The sequence below is a fragment of the Talpa occidentalis genome, unplaced genomic scaffold (genome assembly GCF_014898055.3).
Source record: "Talpa occidentalis isolate TD23 unplaced genomic scaffold, MPIMG_talOcc4v2.1 talOcc4.9, whole genome shotgun sequence".
Taxonomy (NCBI): domain Eukaryota; kingdom Metazoa; phylum Chordata; class Mammalia; order Eulipotyphla; family Talpidae; genus Talpa; species Talpa occidentalis.
This window is the reverse complement of record NW_023605305.1, coordinates 11,033,176-11,053,147: the sequence shown is the minus strand read 5'-3', so window position 1 is coordinate 11,053,147 and position 19,972 is coordinate 11,033,176. Positions and strand designations below refer to the sequence as shown.

General features: G+C 55.5%; 1 protein-coding gene across 1 annotated transcript; it reads left to right on the top strand.

Annotated features, from left to right (window-relative positions):
• Window positions 1-824: 824 nt before the first annotated feature.
• CAMK2N1 (calcium/calmodulin dependent protein kinase II inhibitor 1) lies at window positions 825-5,762 on the top strand. The gene is made up of 2 exons (XM_037499470.2): window positions 825-1,029; window positions 2,437-5,762. The coding sequence occupies exons 1-2, from the start codon at window positions 864-866 to the stop codon at window positions 2,505-2,507; spliced, it is 237 nt and encodes a 78-aa protein (XP_037355367.1). The 5' UTR covers window positions 825-863; the 3' UTR covers window positions 2,508-5,762.
• The last annotated feature ends 14,210 nt before the right edge of the window (window positions 5,763-19,972 follow it).

Sequence of the window (19,972 nt, the reverse complement as noted above, 5' to 3'; positions counted from 1 at the left end):
CGGCCGGGGCGGGGCTCTCGGGGGGCCCCTCCGCGCGGGCGGGACGGCGGGTCCGGGGGGCGGGGGCAGGAAGGCGGCCGCGGCTCGGCCGGCCCGCGCGGCCCCGTGACGTCGCTCGGCCCCCCGGGATCTCTCCCGGGCCCGGGGGCCCCGCGCGCCCCCCGCCCGGCGCCGCGCCCCCGCCCCCCGCGCGCGGGCCCTCGGCCCCAGCCTCCCCGCCCCTCGCGCGCCCCCTCCCCGCGCCGACCTCCTCTCCCGCCGCGCCTCCGCCCCCCGCGCCCGCCGCGGCCCTGCCCGTCCGACCCGAGCCCGCCGTCCCTCCGCGCCCCCTGCGCCCGCCCCCGCGCGTCCCCCCGCCGCGCCCCCCGCCCGCCCGCGGCCCCGTCTCCGCGCTCCTCCCGGCCGCCCCGGCTCCCCCCGCCTCCCCGCCCCCGCCCCCCGCCGCCCGCCGCCCGCGGCGCGCTCCCCAGTCAGCCTCCGCGAGCCGGCGCCGCCGCCCGCCCTGCCCGCCGCTCCCCGGGTGCGCCCCGGCCCCGCGCCCTCGGGCCCGCCGGGCGCCCGCCCCTCCCGGCTCCGGCCCCGCCCGCCCGGCCCCGCCCGCGCCGCGCCGCGCCGCGCCGCGCCGAGGAGGCGAGTCCCGCGCCCGCCGCCGCCGCCGCCACTCCGCCCGCCGAGCGCAGCGCAGCGCGGCAGCTGTGGGCGCTCCCGGCCGCCCGGCGGCTGCGCCTCGCCCCGCGCCCTCGCCCTGCCCGCGCCCCCGGGCCGTCCCGGCCGGCCGCCCCGGCCCCAGCGCCGCTGACCTGACCTCCGCGGGCGGGGACGCGGGCGGAGGAGGCGCCGCCGCGGGGCCCCCGGACGCGACCATGTCGGAGGTGCTGCCCTTCGGCGACGAGAAGCTGAGCCCCTACGGCGACGGCGGCGACGTGGGCCAGATCTTCTCCTGCCGCCTGCAGGACTCCAGCAACTTCTTCGGCGCCGCGCAGAACAAGCGGCCGCCCAAGCTGGGCCAGATCGGCCGGAGCAAGCGGGGTGAGTCCGCGGTTCGCTCCCGACACCCCCTTCCCGGCGGCGAGGCCCGCGGAGCCCCGCCGGGGTCTCGCGCGCGGAGCCGGTTCCGACCCAGTGGCGTCCCAGCGCGCAGAACGGCGGGATCCCGCACTGCGGGTCCGGCTCGCCGCGGCCGCGGGAACCCCCGGCCCGGCCTCGTCTCGGGGGGTCGCCGGGGGGCGTGGCGGCTTCTGGGGGCGGCGGGGCCCGGGAGGTCGCGCCCGCGCCCAAGTTCGCCCTTTGATCCCCCCGCCGCCCCTTTTGCGCAGTGTGGGCGCAGCTGCGCTCGCTCCCCAGCAGGGGAAGGGGTCCCCGGGGCTCCCCAAGAGACGGAGCGGGGAGCTGGGGGGGAGGACCCCGTTCCGGGGGGAGGAGAGGGGCTCTCGCGCCGCGCGGGGTGTTCATTGTACTCGGCGGGGGAGGGTTTGCCCGGCGGGCGCCGGGCGCGGAGTTGGGAAAGCCCCGGAGGGACCGGGCGGGGGCCGGCGAGGAGCCCCGGGGCGCGGGGACAATGGGGGAGACCGACAGCTGCGGGAGAGACGGAGACGCGGAGCCGGGGGAGGCGGGTGGGGGCGGGGGAGGGTCGAGATGGGCAGCAGCCGAGACAAAGCTCGGAGAGGGGCCGGGCGGGAGAGCCCGCGAGCCGGGGGCGAAAGTCCGGGAGCGGCGGAGAAGCAGCTGGCGCGGCGCGGGCGGCCGCCCCCGGCCGGAGCCCCGGAGCCCTCGCGGGGGACCAACGCGCCGGGGCGGGCGAGGGGCTGCGAGGGCGAGTCCCGGCGGAGCCGGACGGGGCTGGAGGAGACGACGCGGGGCGGCCTCCCAGGGGGAGGCTCCGGCCCCTGTGGCCGCAGTGGGAGCCGAGGCCGAGGCCGCGTCCGCGGGCACCCAGAGGGCGCACGCGAGGGGGCGCCGGCCCAGGCGAGGCCAGAGCGCAGGCGAGGCCAGAGCCCTCCCGGGCCGCGCGCCGTGGGCCCCGGCGCCCTCCCTCGGGCCCCGCTCGCCGGCGCCCAGCCTTGGTTACCTGCGCCGCGCTCTGGGCATCCCAGGGGGTTCCAGACTGGGAGACCTCGGCTCCTTCCCCCTCCCCTCCCGGGGCACCTTCTTTCTAAATAAACGCTTCCCGGGGGCGCGGTGGGGTGAGGACGCGGCCACGCGAGCCTGGGCAGCGCGACTTGCGCCCTCCCTGCCTCCCTTTCTGGGACCCAGCTTGGGGGTGGGGGCAGCTGGGTGGTTCAGAGGAAAGCGTCGAAGGGACCCCAGTCCGAGCCTAAGTGGATGGGGCGCTGTCCACAGGCCAGGATCCCTCCCACCCAGCTCAATGCCAGACGTGGAGACCCCAGGCAGGGCCCCAGCAAGCTCACTTTTCCTTTTCTCCCCCCTTTTTTGCAGTTGTTATTGAAGATGATAGGATTGATGACGTGCTGAAAAATATGACAGACAAGGCACCTCCCGGTGTTTAACTCCCCCAAAGACAATGAGTTAAGGGAGAGAATAAGAGTAAGAACGGCGGTAACAGTTATTGGCAAAAAGCGTGAAAAGAGAAAGCACGTTGCAGTTGGTGACTAGCTCGCTACCCAGGATGAAGTCAACAACCTGTGTCTCTTGTCAGGCCGGGAGACAGATGAGGCGTGAGAAGGAGGAGGCGGCTCTGGGCTTCTCTGCAAAAATAAAAATTAAAAAAAAAAAAATCTAAAAAATCACTATATACACACGTGTAAAGAAATAAAAGAAGTCTCAGTTGCAGCTATTTGTCAAAATTAATATCCATTTTTTTTTCTATACAGTGAATTTGCGCAATTATAGATCTGGATTTTGAACCACTTAAATAATGAAACAGCAACACCGAGTGTTTTGGGGGTGTTGGCATTCTTCGCTGATTTGGCTGTTCCGGATGTTTACATTATTTAATCTTGCAAAAATGATTCTGTGCACTTGGATGTGAAATGCTGTCCAGTTTTATTTTTTTATGTTGTTATCCTTGGATGTACAAAAAAAATCAGAAAGTGATCTCTATAGATACTCTGTTTTATTTTGGTTAGCTTTTGAAGTTATCAGGACATGTTGAAAATAAGAAGAGAACTTTTCTAAAGAAGGATACACAGAAAGGATCCTTGTTTTATTTTAAAATGAATTGTAAAGCTTGTGTTTCTTTGTCGCTGCAAGCTATTTGCCCAAGTTAATGCAAATGGACACATTTTATATGTCAAGGAAAAAAACCCATGAAAAACAAAGAAAAAAAAAATGCTTGAGCTTTTTCTAACCTCTCCCTGCAGTCTGTTGTGTGAGCAGCCTGTTTTTTTCTCTAATATTGTGTCAGTTTATTCTCTTTAATGGACTGTAAAAAAAATGTAATCACAAGAGTGCCAAATATCTTGAAATGCCAAAAGGCATTTTGGTTTCCTTTCTTTTCCCTGTGCTCTGAGTCCACGTACAGGAATGCTTGGAGTGTCTTTTCTGTTATTTATAGGGTTCTCTTAAGGCACACCAGCTGCCTGTTTTGCATGGTATTTGCAAAAATGCCTCTTGCGTGAGGAAATCTTTTACCATTTTTTGTTTGCAACTTTGGACCTCAAGAGGTTTCTTCCTTCCCTCCCCTGGCCCCTCTTTTCTTAACTCGATATTCTGTATGTTGCACCTTTGACCAGCACACAGGGCTATCTCTCCAATGTACAATAAAAGAACTGTTCCTGTGTCTCGCTCCTCTTTTCTCTGCCTTGGTTCCCGGGGACTTGCTGTTTGGCTGCTGCTTGCAGAGAGGAAGGAGGCACCTGTAGTTGTGGTCTGGAGGCAGAGCAAGGCGTGGAGGGCACTATGTAGGGTGGGCTGAAGCGATGGGAGAAAGGAGTGCAGCGGCTGGAGTTCATTTGGCTTTGCGCAGGCTCTCCCTGTTCCTCTGAGGTTTCTGCCATCTCTGGGGAGCAGGAACAAGGGGGGGCCCTATGTTTGGAGGCTGGCAGACTTAGAGGCAAATCTCACCTCCTTCAATTCCCTGCTCTGTAGACTTGAGCAAGCCCCCTCACTTCTTTAAATCTCAGTTTCCAAGTCTGTAAGGTGGAGATAACGCAGCCCCTATCTCAGAGCTGCTGGGAGGCCACACGCAACTCCCAGGGTCACCTGTCCTGAATGGTGCCTGTCCTGTCCGCCGCACCTGTACCTTTGAGGGGATGAGCCCAGTGGGATTTTTCTGGGACCCACAGCTGTGAGGTCGCAGCCCTCCCCACTTGGCAACTTTTCTCCAATCACTGCAGGAAAAAGCTCATTAAAAAAAAAAAAAAAAAAAAGCAGGGCCTCCCTGGTATCACAGGGGTTAAAGACAGCGCTATCAGGCTATTGGCAGCCACTGCAGCACGAGTTCGATCCCCAGCCAGGGAGCTACCCACATGGCGCGGCAGACCTCTCCTACCCTGCCCGCTGCTCCCCTCAGCAGTGTATTTCAGTGGATCCACCTATTCTGTTCCCCACTCTGTCTCTGGTGAATCCTCTCACCGCACCCCCTCCCCGCCCTGCACCTCTGGCTTACACCCTAGTTCTTGTATGCATAAATAAATAAATCTTTTCAAAAAAAAAAAAAGCAAACCTCAGTCCCTTTCTGTGGTTGGGAAGGTTATGGTGGAGTGGCCCCTAGGGGACAAGAGGATGGGAGGATTTTGCCAGAAAAAGGGCTGGGAGAGGTTTTTCTTCTGGATTGTTTAGCACCCAGAAGCCCCAGTGCTGGGAGCTTTTAATGTGTTTGTTGTAAAACTGTCAGGCATGGAGTCACAACACGGCTCACAGTGACAGGAGCCTGAGTGTGACTCAGACATCAGGTAAGACAGGGCTGGAGGGGGGGCTCCAGAGGCCCAGGGGGAGGAGTGATGTCTCATCCCCCTTCCAGGCAGGGGGAGCCCAGATCCGCCTGAGGACGCGGCAGAGCTCCTCATAGGGCTCGTCATCCTATCAGTCATTATTAGCAGTGGTGTCAAGCTGGAGCGGGCTGTGCCAGGAGGCCAGTTGGGGAGGCCAGCTTGACTCTCTCAGTTGTGTGAGTCTGTTTCACAGCTGAGCCAGGCTCTCCCCTGCTGACTCCCCAGGAATCCCAGTGCTTCGGAGCTTATGGGCCTTTGAACACAAGGATCTCCCCCAGGAGATCTCCCCATAAGGCAGAAGGGTGCTACGCAGACAGGAGCAGGCACAGCTTCTGTTTGGGGTTGGAGCCATGAGAGAAGATTCTTCCAGAAGGCACGGTCTCTGTTTGCACCCAGAGTAATGACCACTCACCTGAGGAAAGCACTGTGCAATTATAAAGTGCTTGCCCTTCCCTTCCCTCACGTAATGGCCCCAGCAACCCTGGAAACCAGCAGTGATTGACACCCATTAGCAGCACCCCAGAGGGGCTAAAAAGACCAGGCAACATCTATATTCACTGAGCTTTGGGTGTATGACCGGCTCACAACAGCCCTGTGAAGTCAGCATTATCGTTATCACGACCACGCAGGGCTCAGAGAAGGTGAGGAATTTGAATGAGGTGTCTCAGTTGCTAAGTCTCTGATGCAGGACTCGAACTCAGAGCCCATGGTCCAGGATGGGCACGCAGAGTCTTCTGACTCCAGGCCAGGCTGGGTCCTAGCTGCAGCCATTGGTCTTCAGCCTTCCAAGTTCCTTCCGTTGGTTGTTTTGAGGCTCTGTTCTCTGACCCTTCTGCCTACCACCCACCTTTGTAAGGGTCAGAAAGGAGGCAGGGCTTGGGTGGGGCGGGCTAGGAGGCTGGAGCCTCTGCTAGGAAGGGGGAGCTGGGGAGACCTCCACCCAGGCTCTGGGTCCATTTTAGTAAGTGATGTATTAACCATCCTGCTGGAGGCCGCGGGGCCGGGGAAGACAACCTGCCTTTCCCGAGGACTCCACTCAACAAACGGGAATATAAATCTTTTCAATACACTCTAGCATTGGGGTAAACATTTGTTAAGAAAGCGCTTTGGGGACTGGGCAGATATCAAATTATACCAAGCGCGGGATATGTTTGAAGTATCTGGTGAGAAGCAATAAAAATGGAAAAGGCAATTGAAAACCCGAGGTGGGGGAGGGTGTCTCCAAGCCCACAGGCATCCATCGATCCAGCATCCAGGCTGCATTATTCAAACTTCATTAATTGAATGCTTGTAATAAGCTCGCATCTTCTTGCATTCTGCTTCCCTGTCCAGGCGGACAGCCGGGAGGAATATCAGAAAGCACCTTGAAGGGGAAAAAAGCACCTTCAAGGAAACACTTGAAAATGCTTGCTGTGTGGGAGCCACAGGAGTGAGAGGGAGCCCCTGCAGAAGACTGGGAGCAGGCGCCCAGGCCCGAGGGTCACTGGGAGAGGCAGACTGGCCGCCGGTTGTGGGAGAGTAAAGGGCAGTGGTCTGGGCCTTAAGACGATTGGCATTTGAACCTTGTCTCCTTTGCTTTCTCATTGCGACTCACGGCTGTTTCTTAAGCAGTTTGGACCCGTTTCCTCTTCTTCAAACTGAAGATGATGACAATGCTGACTGCACAGGGGGTCATAGGGAACCCCTCTCCACACTGGATTCAGCACAAGCGTGGAAACCATGAACATGGGCACAAGGGCCTGCGAGGTGGCAGGCAATGGACTTTTTTTTTTTTTTTTTTTTTTTTGTGGGACCCTCACCAGTGGCCGGGTATCCAACTGGCGCTGCAGAGGCTGCGGGCAGCCTCGCAACCCAGCGCTCAACAGCTGCGCCACCAGGGGAGGCCCCAATGGACTTTCAAGACCCAGCAAACAGTGCCTGTTGCTTGAAACTTCTTTGCAGATGATGTTACAGCCCAGAGCTTGCCACCCTGAGGGTGCTGAGGGCAGTGGAAGAATCACCATGGGTGGGGAGGGGGTCAGCTCCCCAAAGCCCCCAATAAATGTCAATACAATCCTAAGTCAATCTCCGGCTTCCTCACCAAAGACAGCATCAAGAGAAGTCTCCTGCCCCTCTGACCAGGCACCCCCTTCTCTGGATTGATTTGCAGGTACTGACTTCTTGCTCTGCATAGGGCTTTCTGCTTGGGTCCCCTCCTTCAACAAATCCCTCTCAAGTTTTATTCATTTGACAAATATCAACGAGGCACCTACTATGGGCCACGTACTGTGCCAGGCTAGCTGGGCATATAAGGGTGAGAAATGGGAGTTTTCCTGTGGCTTGAAAATGATGATGGTGCCCAGGGCAATGAGGGTGGGGGCAAGGGAGGGCCCACCCTCGAAGTCAGTAGCTCAGATCTAAATGCTGGCCGCAGAGGGGGCCTTGGGATTGCCTGAAATGCAAACACATGACCCACTTGTTAAAATAGAAACTTTCAAAAAAAAAAAAGAAACTTTCACTTTAGAATAGTTTTAGATTCACAGAAAAGTTGCAAAGACAGTGCATGCTTGCAGCAGCCCCCGGCCCAGCCCCACCTCTTCTGTTGTTAACACCGGACATTACTGTGGTGCCTTTTTCACAACTAAGGAACCCAGGTCAGGTCAGAACAATCCGAGTCACTGAACACCCCAGATCATTTGTTGTCAGCTAATGTCCTCTACTTTTCCAGGATCCCACCCAGTACACCACCTTGCATTTAGTCACTGAGCCCCCGGGGCTCCCCGGGGCTCCCCTCGGCTGTGATAGTTTCTCAGACTGTGTGATTTAGATGGGCATTTAGTAGACACTCCCTCCTTGGGATTTCTCTGATGGTTTCGTCAGTTATGGGTTTCGGAGGAAGGCCACAGAGGCGAGTACTGTCCTCATCACATCACCCTGACTTCTGCAGTTGACCTTGATCACTGGCTGAAGATGCGTTTAAGTTTCTCTCTCTTTGCAAAGTTGCTCTTTCTTAACCCCCTTTCCATACTTTCATAATTGGAAGGAAATTGTAGGTGTAATCTGTTCCTGGGCTTTGGGGTTCTTTGGTTCTTGACTATGGCCATGAAAGAATTCAAAGCCACCTCTAGGCAAAGCAAAGTAAATTTTATTTAGAGACAGTGTACTCAAGAAGAGGTCTGGGAGGGTAGAGTCCAGGGAAGAACAGCCTCGAAGAATGGTGGGGGGCTCCTGGCTTGAGTAGGGTACAGAGAGTTGCTCATTCCCCTCCCTTTCTGGGGTTACTGTGTAGGTGCTCCCGCTGCCAGTGCAGGCAGGAGTTTCTAAGTCAGTCCCCCTAGGGTGCAGTTTTATCTGCCCTGGCAGCAGGTTGGGGAGGGAGGCCTGAATCCCCCTTCTAGGCACTTCCTCTCCTTGCCTGTACGGTTGAGGTGGGGGATTGCCTTCTCCCCTCTGGGGATTTCCTGGCTTTGCCCGGGGTTTATGTGCGCTGCCAAGTGTTTTCTGGGGTCCTGGATATAGCTGACCATTTAAAGCAGAGCCCCCTATTCTTACTGCCTATAATAACCCACACTTGGATGGGGGAGGAGCTATGTTCCCCTTCTTGAGGGGGGAGTATTTCCATAAATTATTTGGGATTCTTCTGCCCAGGGGAATTGAGCTAGGCCTCAACCTTTGCCCCTGTGTTGGGCAAGTCCACCGTGGTTTAGATGTAATCACAAGTTCCAGGCAAACCGGGGAAAACAAAAATGCCCACAAGGCCCAAAGTGCTGGCTGATGACCCAGAGATGGAGTCTTACAAAAAAGAGATAGAGAGAGAGAGAGAGAGAGAGAGAGAGAGAGAAAGAGACTTAATAAAAGCAACTTCCTGTGGAGGGGAACTGTCACCCTGGTTAGAAACTGTGCAGAATTTTCTCTTGGAAACCTTCAGGCAGCTGCTCTGGTTTATAAAATCTGCCTATTGGAGGGAAGAAGAGGGGGAAAAAAAAGTTGTCATTATTCCAACAACAGAGATTCTCCCAAACCATATGCAAAAATAAATCCTCAGTGACCAGGCTGTATCCCGGGAAACCTGGCAGCTGGGCTGGAGCTTGTGGGGTGGCCCCCAGGGACAGAGGGTTTGTCTGCAGCCCCCGCCACTGACTTCGCTGGCAAATCTTAGAAGGACAGCCCAGCCTCACCACCCCAACCCCTCCCTTACTGGGATGAAGATTTAGTTTATCTTGTTACCCCTCACACTGGAGGTTTGCCCTTAACCCCAGGGGCGGTGCACATCCAGAGGCCTGGAAGAAGATCCTTGACCCAGAAACAGCTGTTTTGAGGACAAAGGGTCACTGAAGGGAAGGGAGGTCAGGGAGGACAGGCTGAAGGGAGAAGGAGGAGGACCTGGGAAGTGTGCCATGGAAATCCTAACAGAGTGGCCATGGGGGTGGGGTGGGCTGGGGGCCAGCAGTGATGACAGGAAGCTGTTAGGGAATGGGACTTCATGTAAGGCAGAGAGCCGGATGGCTAAGAGCTCTGAGAGGGTGTTTGTGTAAAGGAAATTAACTAATAAATTAACTAAATCCATATTCATTTAACATCTCACTCACCAGGCGTGGGGGTGGGGCAGAGTGGGTGCTGTGCTTGGCACTGGGGAGACAGGGCTGGCTAAAGTAGGGCCTCTTCCGGCCTTCAGGGACCTCACTGCCTAGTCAGTGACGGTTGCAAGACAGCGAGGTGGGGAGGGGTGGGAGGCGTCCCATAGGAAGCTTAGGAGCAGCCCTGGGAAACCCCAACAGGGTGCTGCTGCACCCACAGTCTTAGAAAGGACTGGCCATTGCTTTTCACAATGGCCATTGCTTAATCTCAAACGTGCCAAAAACACACTGTGGTGTGGGGGGGTCACCCCCCCACTTGCATCTTGCTTTCCCAGACTCCATTTCTCAGTATGGCAAATACTATTTATGGGCACTGGAAGCCAAGTTACTGCATTCAATTCATTTAATTTTCACAACCACCTCAGAAGGCCCTTACTGTTATTACTGGCCCCCGTTTACAATTAGGGGAAACTGAGGCACAGAGCAGCAAAGTCACCTGCGTAGGGTCGGACAGCTAGAAAGTCCCACGTGGAGCTGGGACTGAGACCCAGGAAGGTAGACCGCAAAGACCTGGTTGCAATGCTTCGCTGTGGGGGGGTGGAGGGTGGGTTGGACGAGAGCTTTCTAGGGCTGTTGGCAGCCGGTCCTCCCACAGGCCACGGGGGAGGGGAGGCTGAGGATCCGGTTGGCCATGAACCCTGGACCAGGCCAGCCGGTTGCCATGGGGACGGCGGGGCGGAGGCAGCGGGCCAGGCTGGCGGCCCCGCGGGGCAGTTCCGGGGAGCTCCCGCCAGCGGCAGGGAGTGGCCCCCAGCGGGCACCTGGGGCTGCGTTCCCGGCAGACCGAGCCCTGCGAGGTCTCCCCTCTCAGACGGGGTACACCAGAGTCCCCTACCGCCGTCGGGGCCTCCTCCCACTTGAACTCAATCCCCAAGAAGCCGCACTTATCTCCAGTTCATCTCTGTGAATTATTTACCGGCAGGCGGCCTGCCCCGCGGCCTCCGCCTAGCCCCCCCACTTTCTCTCTTCCTGGCTGGCTGCAGCGCCCCCCTTCCTGCCCTCCAGAAGCTCAGCTGTGCGGCCAAGGGAACCTGGGGCAGGGGTTCCCGCCTCCTCTTGCCTTCACCTGGGGGTCCTTGTTTAATTCCTTGCAATCCTACCCTTGAGGGGCACTGTGGCTGCCCCCACCCCGCAGACAAGAAACAGAGGCCTCGGAGGTTTGAGTCACCTGCCCTGGGTCAGGTAGAAGCTCCAAGGGGAGGCCCAGCCCGAGTGTGGCTCACGCTCTTGACTCCCAACCACTACAGACCGGGAGCCCTGCTGCCGACTCAGCCTGAGGCCTTCTCTAGCTCTCTGCAGCTGCTGGCGCCTCATCCGTGACTCGCCTTGTGATGTGACTGTCCTTGTGATGTGACTCTCCTGCCCTGCGTGCCTGGCCTGCGCCTGGTGGGTGACACCGGCCTGAGTCAGGCGCAGCCCCTGCCCCCAAGCTGCTTCTGTCTGGAGTCAGGGTTGGGGGTGGGGACTGGGAGGCTACACGGGACTGGAGCAAACCCGGAGCTCTGGGGCAGGGAAACCATTCAGTGAGGCTTTGGGACTTGAGCTGGGGCTGGGGGTGGGAGGGGAAGGCTCACTGTATGGCAGAGGGCAGGTAGCTAAAGTCTTACAGAATTTAGTCTGGGAGGCTGTTAGGGTAGAGGACATTAACTAATTAATTAAATTCTTATTCATTTAGCATCTCAGGCTTGGGGGTGGAGTGGGGTGACAAGCGGAGACCCAAAACAGCAGGACAGAGGTTGGCAAGTTTGGGGTTTGCTTGAGAAGGAGGCTGTCTTCGGAGGGGGCTTTGCAACAAGGCATTATTGTGGGGGAAGGGGATTATGGGCAAACCTGAGGGGTTTTGAAGCTCAAGGGTCATTTTAGACAAGTGCATCTCAATGTTGTTTAATTTTGACCTTCAGGGGACATTTGACAATTATGTCGCAACTTGGGGAGAGGTAGAGCTCTTGGTACTTAGGGGGTAGAGACCAGGGCTGCTACTTAACATTGGGAGAGCACAGGACACCCCCCCAAGAAAGAATTACCCTGCCCCAAGGGTGCAGAGTTTGACACATTCTGGCTTAGAGTGTGTTTAAATCTTTTCCACGAACTAAAACAAGGTTTGGGGCAAGTCACTTAACATCTCAGGCCTCAGTTTCCTCCTCCCTAAAATGTGTTGGTTATATCAGCTACTGATTGAGGAAGGAGCCGTTACCTCTTTCATGATTACCATGTCCAGTCCCACCCTGAGTGCTTTACATATAGCTAACCCTGTGCAGTGGAGGCTGCGGCTACTAAAAATAACTATCAACGTTTTGGGGGGACACTTCCAAGTGCTGGGTTCTGGCACTGAGGTGCTTCACTCTTTTTTTTTTTTTTTTTTTTTTTTTTTTATAGAGGCATGTTTTTATTTATTTATTTGTTTGTTCGTTTGTTTTGTTTGTACATGCACTGGGTACAGTCAGAAGCACGGGAGGGTGAGAGAATTCACCAGAGCCAGAGCGGGGAGAAGAACAGGCAGAAGGACTGAGGTACACTGCTGAGGGGAGCAGCGGGCGGCAGGAGAGGTCTGCACGCCATGTGGGACCCTCCTCCGGTGGCCGGGGAGCAGCCGGGAATCGAACCGGCGCCGCAGAGGCAGCGGGCAGCCTCGCAACCCAGCGCTCAACCGCTGCGCCACCGGGGAGGCCCTGAGGTGCTTCACTCTTTACGTGTATCAACTTAGTGAATCCTCACACTGTTATAACCTCCATTATTTGCAGGAAGGACACCGAGGCTTGAAGGGGTGGAGGTTCCTGGGGGCAATGCCTGGCTTGCTGGCAGCTGTGTCCCAGCATCTAGAGCAGCGTCTAAATACACTTCGTGGAGGAGGAAATAAACTCTCCATGGACTTCATGGGTCCACAAACCTCCAGTTTGTAAAGAAACTAGGGCACTGGAAGGTCGAAGGTCTTGTTTGTCACACAGCAGGGCCTTGCCCTTGCTTTCCTGCCGGGGCCTGGGGAAGGCCCTGGGTGCCCCTGAGCTGGGCTCTGCTCCCACCAATGGCAGAAAGGGACTGTGTGTGCATGTGTGTGTGGCGGGGAGGCAGGGGCATTTCTGAGCTACCCAGAGGGCAATGGGTCCTTGGTCTCCCTGGAGTCACAGCCGAGCTGGAAAGGGCTGGTGTCTTGGACTCTGACCAAGCCTGGAGCTCAATCAGCACAAGAACGAGTCTGGTGCCCGGGATGGGATTTGTCCACTCCCCCATGAATGAGGAGTGATTTCACATTTAATCCAACTCTGGGCCCGACTTCAGCAAAGCGGTGCCTGCAGGGCACGTGGGAGAGCTGGCACAGCATAGTTAGCTGCCCGGCCGTGCGGTCTGCATGCCGGGTGCTTTACTTGCTTCCCTCAGCCAGGCCTCTTGGCAGCCCCCCCCCCCCAGTGGCAATCTCCGTGCCCCTCAATGGGTGGAATCAAGGTTGAAGGAAGAGTTCATTTGCCCGAGGACACCCACGGGAGACTTCTGGTTTGGCTCCTGATGCTGTATTTAAACCCAATGCTAAGCGCGACTTGCCGAGGGACCTGGTGTTACTTCACTTCTCTCAGCCCCTCATCTGCGAAATGGGAACGTGAATTCAAGCCTCAGAATTGCTGGAACGATTTCAAGGTGATCACACCACGGGGGACCCAGTGCTTAGTAGGTTTTTTCCCTGAGCTTCCTGGGGGTCTGTCAAGTCTGAGCTGGGAGAATCCCCAGAGGATGCAATGGAGGGAGTATCAGCGAAGGGGGGCCATGGTGGCCTCCATGGTGTGCCTCTCTGCAAAGACTGGCCTCACCCAGCTGTCTCTCTGGGCTCCTGACCGTAAGGCTGTGCTGCCCTTAGGCGGTAAAGTGCCAGCTGGAGTCCCCTTCCAGGGACTGGGTTGTGCAGCGCCCTCTCTGTTGCCTCCACAGGTGATGGATCGTTGGCAGTTAAAACAGCAGATGGGGGTGTGGTCTACACTGCAAGCCTCCTCTCTTTCCACTGCTCTCCAAACCTGCTATGCCTTGGCTACGCTATTCTTTCCAGAATGTCATACTTCTTATGCTTCTGCACTTTTGCATAAGCCTTTCTCTCTGCCTCCCACCCCTTTCCATTTAGCAAAATCCCACTCATCTTCCAGGCTTCAGTGGAGATGTCGCCTCCTCCAGGAAGCCTTCCCGAGAATTTCCACCTGAATGAGATCCCTCACGTAGGCTCTGGCAGCCTCTGACACTCCCCTCTGTGCAAGTACTCATCCCACTGTGTGTCATCGCTGGTCTGTCCTCCTCCGACAGACTGGGTTTCCCTCCAAGGGCAGCAGTGGGGCTCCTCGTTGGTCTTCTATCTCCAGGGCTTCACGCAAGTGCCTGGCATGTAGCGGCTCCTCAGGGAATGTTGTCGAATTAATGTTATAATAATAACACTCTCTTGCATATATTGAGCTCTTTTCCAGTTTCAAAAGCCTTTTTATGGCAATTATGTCATCTGAGCCTCACACAGAACTAGTCATTCGAGGTAGGCAGAGTTTGCCTGGGTGTTTTACAGGGAAGAAACCGAGGTGGGGAGAGACAAGGTGTGTTGCTCAGGTGGCCATGGGGACAGGTGCACAGCCCACGCTGTCTCGCCCGAGGCAGGCGTGCACAGATTGTGATATATTTGGTCCAGGGTGGGAGCCGCCTTGGGGTTCTGATTCCAGGTTTTCTATCTCTGGGGGTGGAAAGTCGGGGGCTTGGAGTTGCTGCTTTCAAGTCCTAGTGAGGCGCTGGGGCCAGCTCTGTGTGCTGGGGTGGGCGTATGCGAATTGATTCTCTGGAAGGGAAACTGTGGGAGGCAGTGGCTTGCTTCTGCGAGGGTGCGTTCGCCACGGTGCTGTTGATGGTAGAGAACGCTGAGAATTCAGGAAAAAGAGATCCCAAATAGGGAGATGACTAAGGAAACTGTAGTTCATCCACTTGGAATATTTAGCAACCATTAAAAATAATGTTTCTGCGGTTCGTGCGTGGACATGAGCAAGCACATATGTCATCGTGCTCAAGGCAAGAAATAGAACAAAAATTGGACCTAGGCTAGGAGGGTTTGGTGGGATGTTTGAATCACAGTTCTGTCATTTACTGGCTGTGAGAGCAGGCGAGCTGCCCGCTCAGTGCCTCAGTTTCTGTAAAATCAGCATAATAATAGTTTTACCTCATAGAGCTGTTGGGAGGATTAAATGAGTCAACACACATAAAGCCCTTAACACAATGCCTGTCCTATGTGAAGTGTGAAGATTTACTTACTGTCATTTCAGTTACTGCAAATACATGTCAGAAAAGTGACGGCAGAAAAGGTCAAGAGAGTTTTCTCTGAGGTGAGAGTTAAAGGACGATTTCTACTTTCTCTCCCCCCAGCATTCTCTAAATATTTTATAAGGGGGATGTATTGCTTTTATTGCCGTGACAGAATAAACCACAACCGTGGGGAGCCAAGCTTAGGAGCGTTTTCCTTTTGGACTGGAGAGAGGTGATCCCAGGAAGGGAGTCAATTCTTTAATTATCACCTCTGAAGCCCGGAGAGCACATCCGTGTCAATATTTTCCTTTTGCCTGGGTCAGCAGCATGCAGGTAATCTCTCCCCAAACAGATCAGGCCTATCATCTGCTCATTTCATAATTTTATATGATGCTTATCGGAACAAATAGCTGAACTGTTTAAATACCCACCCCCATAAATTGCCACCACCTGAAGACAAAGAGAATTCCCCAGGCAGAGCGCATCGGAAATGGAACTAAATCATCCTGACCACCCCTGTCATCACACACTCTCCCTCTACCCAGTGAGACAAGGGCATTTACAGTGAAGGAAACGCCAACTGCTGTGTAAGCTGATATGGGCTCTGTCAGTCTGCTGGCCAGCACGGCAGTCTGCCAGAGGAAGCCAGCCAGCCGGCCAGCTGGTCAGCAAATGACTGTGCTGAGTACACAGTAGGTGTTCAATAATTACTCCTTGTCAAATTCAATTGGATGTGCTCAGTGCTCTTCTGGGTGCTGTTGTGTGTGCTGGTGAGGAGGGACATGTGAATGGATGATCTTCACCATTAGGGAATAAAAACCCACAGATCTTTTCAGCTCTTTTTACTGAGAAGTGCCGGAGTTTCTGGGACTTTGGGATGGTGATCTAAGAGCTAGGCGTGTGTGCTAGATCTTGACTTAATTTTTCGTCTCTCTTTTTTTAAAGATTTATTTACTGATACATACAAGAGCTGGGGTACAGGCCAGAGGTGTGGGGGGTGAAATGATTCACCAGAGACTGAGTGGGGAACAGAGCAGGCAGATTGACGGAAGTACACTGCTGAGGGGAGCAGCGGGTGAGTCAGGAGAGGTCTGCTGCGCCATGTGGGTTGCTCCCTGGCCGGCCGGGGATTGAACTCAGGCTGCAATGGTTGTGGATTGCTTCATAGGTTGCGTTTTAACCCATTGTGCCACCAGTGAGGCCCCCTTAATTTTTCTCATAATCCTTCTTCGGATATGTATTCAAATGACTTTTTTTTTTTTTTTAAAGATTTATTTATTTTGGGCCTCCCTGGTGGCGCAGCGGTTGAGCCCTGGGCTGCGAAGCTACCTGTAGCCTCTGCAGCACCAGTTCGATCCCCGGCCACTGGCAAGGGTCCCACATGGTGTGCAGACCTCTCCTGCCAGACCTCTCCTGCCTGCTCCCCTCAGCAGTGTACTTCATTAGTCTGCCTGTTCTGCTCCCCGCTCTGGCTCTGGTGAATCCTTACCCTTCTGCGCTTCTGACTGTACCCAGTGCTTGTATAAATAAATAAATAAATAAATCTTTAAAAAAAGATTTATTTATTTTTATACAAGAATTGGGGTACAGGCCAGAGATGTGGGGGGTGAGAGGATTTGCCAGAGACAGAGCAGGGAACAGAACAGGCAGACTGACTGAAATACATTGAGAGGGGAGCAGCAGGTGAGACAGGAGAGGTCTGCCACGCCATGTGGGTTTCTCCCTGACCGGCTGGGAATCAAACTCGTGCTGCAGTGGCTGCGGATTGCTTCATAGGTTGCATCTTAACCCCTGCACCACCAGGGAGGCCCTGTATACAAATAACTTGATAAACAATCATTACAGCACCTTACCACCTCTCACTTATCTACTTATACCTCTATTTATAAATCCATCATCATCCATACCACCGACCATCCATCCATCCATCCATCCAAGCGCACGTCTGTCCATCAGTCCATCTATCCATCCATCAATCATCCATCCACCAACCACGCATTCATACAATCATCCATCCATCCATCCACCCATCTTTCCATCCAAATGTTGTGAAGCAGCATAATTGTGGAAATGTGATTAGACCCCAGGGTCAGACTACTCTGGTTTAAAATCACTTTGTGGTTGGCAGAGAACATGACCAGATACTGAGGTAACAGGGCAAGTTCAGTCCTGTGGGTACAGAGAGAAGGGACTGACACCCAACTGGAAACTTGAGGAGGCATGATCATCACCTGGGATTCCTTTGGTCAGTGGTGGCTCCTTGGTCAAGAGGAGTTATTGGCAGAGGTGGCTTGTTCTCATTGGCCTGCCCCTTGGCGTGCCTCTTCATCCCTCAAACCTCCTTCCCTCAAAGGAGGCTCTCCTTCCCCAGGCCCTTGTCGCCTACTCTGCGGCTTTCCCTAACCTGTTTTCCACTCTCCCCGACTCCATTCCTAGCCCTGATCAAATTCACCTGTCCCCAGCCCTGGTTCTTGCTAGATGACAACTAATTAGGTTGATAATCAGCATGTGTAAACAGGCCGATGGGCGTCAACATGTCCCTGTGACACCCCTCCCTGGTAACGTTTGTCATCGCCATTGTGCATTGATAAGTGTACTTACCCTGCACTCTGGACCCTCCTATTGTGAACACCCACTGTGCATTATTCAGCACCAATTATGTGCAATTATCATGTATTTTGGGCCCTGAATGTGTGCGTTGACTGCATTATAGAACATCTCATGTGCCTTTACTGTGAATTTCAAATGGGTCTAGAGTTCAGCTTTCTTTAAAGACAGCACGTTGGAACGGGAGTGGGGTGAGCTTCTAGTCAGACAGACCTGGGTTCTGATCTCACCAAATCTCTTGCAAATTCTTGGGCAAATCATGTAACACCTCTGAGCTCAGCCTCTTTATTTGTTGAATGGAGAGAGTAGCACCTGCTCCAGGCAGGAGAAGGGTCCTTGCAGACTTCAGGTCCTGTGTTAGAAGAGTCATTCCAGGAGCTTTAAGCACTCACAGAGACAGGCCCACATGGCTGGTGATAGAGAGGACACCCACCTGGTTAGGCTGGGGTGGCTGGGCTGACTCGGAGAAGGGGGGGTGACATGTCACCAGAGAGTGACCTAAGGCCGGTTGGTACCTGGTTGTCCTCTCCTGAGTCTCATTACACGGGTTCTTGCAGGAAGGCTTGCAATCGGAGGGTGACTATTTTACCCACGTCTTTGCTCCCCCTGCTCTCGGTCACCATTCCCGGGTCTCTCCCTTACTTCTCCCGGGGGATTTATGTCGCCCACCCCTGCCTCTCGGTTCCTTGAGAACTTTCCATCAAGTTCTCAACCCCTTCCTTGGGTTTTGGAGTTTTGAATCAGCGCCCCCCCTCCCCTGCCATGAGCGTCCCCACCCATGCATCCATTCACTGGTTTTCAGTCCTGTTCAGTGCTGAACCCTGCGTGTGAAACAGGGTGTCACGGATGACGGGTGCAGAGCTCAGACATGTCTGAAGGTGGTGTCAGGCACTCACCTCCCCTCCCAAATGTCTGTTCTCATGGCTCAATGGGCTCAGGGTGAGAGATGTGGGCTGGGACCAGTACCCGATCATGAAATACAGTTGGACATGCCCGCTTTGATGCTTTGGGATCCAAACACAATGTCAAAACATCGCCTCTTTCCCAGACCCGGGAAATGGAGGAGCCAGCAGAGCTGTTGCCGCCGGAGGAATCAGATCTGAGCTTCGATCTTGGACGTCAAGTGATGTGGGTGGTATCACTGCCTGGCCTGGGAGCTCAGAGAAAGACGTGGGGAGGACACTGAGGACAGAGCCCTGGGGAGAATCAGCGGGAAGATTGGGCATGTTCTGGGAAAATGGAGCAGAGTGGGACGGGACGAGAGCTGCGTCCCAGGATACAGCTGCGTAGAAATGACAGGCTCCTTGCCTTGAAGGGGCTGCCCATCTAGGTCATGAGACAGGCCACAAGCAGATTATAACTAAACGAACTTTCTGTACTGGCGAGGGCTAAGGTGGAGGTGAGACCCATCGGGTTCCAGAGAACCGGCGTTGTCTGGAATGGTGCAGAAGAATGACTTTGTTGAAGGGTGAGGCCTTGTTCCAGGGGGGCAGCCTGCAGGCTACTGCTGCTGCATCAGGCTAGGCCCCAGCTGTGTTCGGGTGGAAGGATGGACGGAACGGAAGCCACATCTGTTCCAACCTAGATGCAGGGAGACAAGCCTGCACCCCTCACCTTGGAGCTACACACACACTCGGCCTGGGACTCAGAGAGGTTCAAGGGAGGCTCTGGTGGAGCTGGAGGGGCTACAGGTCCAGGTGGTCCCCTGATCAACAAGGTGGGCAGCAGGTCAATGACAGGGTATACCCTGATCTTCAGAGCATATTGAAGAAGTAGCTGCAGCTGCCTCCTCTCACCTGCCAAATCTCATGTGAGCTGCTTCTTGCTCCCCACACCACCCAGCACCATCCAGGAGGGGATTTGGGAAGAAGGTATTTGCAGGTTAGTAGCCATGTTGGCTGTACGTAGACAGTGCAGCTGCCCTGAGATGAAGTGGGATGAGGTGGCAGAATGAGCTAGGGCTGCTGAAGCTCTGCAGGGGGCGGGGGTGGGGTGGGGAAAGGCCCTCTGAGGAAGCAGCATTTGCAAGAGAGCCTGGCCTCTTCCAGGCTCCGGGAGAAGAGCGGCAGGTGGAGCTGAGGGGCCAGGGCCAGGTGGTCCTGAGAGGGCACAGGCCAGAGCGGGCACAGCCTGCAGGTCATGGTGGGACTCAATTCCAGTCTTAGTGGCACAGTGACATGGCGGGACTTAAGCTGTGGACAGCTCAGTCCTGCTGCTGGATGGTTGAGGGTCTGTGGGGGAAGGGTGGGAAAGACCGGAAGCAGGGAGCCCAGGGCGGGCCTGCCACAGTAGTCTAAAGAGAAGAGGGTGACAGCCAGAACTGGGGTGTCAGCTGTGAGAGGAGGGGCAGGTGGTTGGACTCTGGGTCTCTTTGCAGTTGGGGAGAGGCTACTGGGGTATGAAGTCCTCAAGAGTAAGTCATCCCAGGCCCCTTCGGTTCTTACTTCTGGGAAATACTGTCCTTTCCCGAGTGGCCCCTGCCCTGAGGAACCGTCCCTTGCATCCCCATGCTCTACTCCCCCCAACATCCAGGCCTAGCCTCTAGCCACATGCCACCCACCCCGGCCCCAGGGCTCCAGCCAGATGCCAGCACCTGTGCCTTTC

What these genes read in the sequence shown, in the direction of transcription:
- CAMK2N1 (XM_037499470.2), top strand. Translation starts at nt 864, where the DNA reads ATGTCGGAGGTGCTGCCCTTCGGCGACGAGAAGCTGAGCCCCTACGGC. An exon ending in GATCGGCCGGAGCAAGCGGG is followed by an intron (nt 1,030 to 2,436) that starts GTGAGTCCGCGG and finishes CCTTTTTTGCAG; the next exon opens with TTGTTATTGAAGATGATAGG.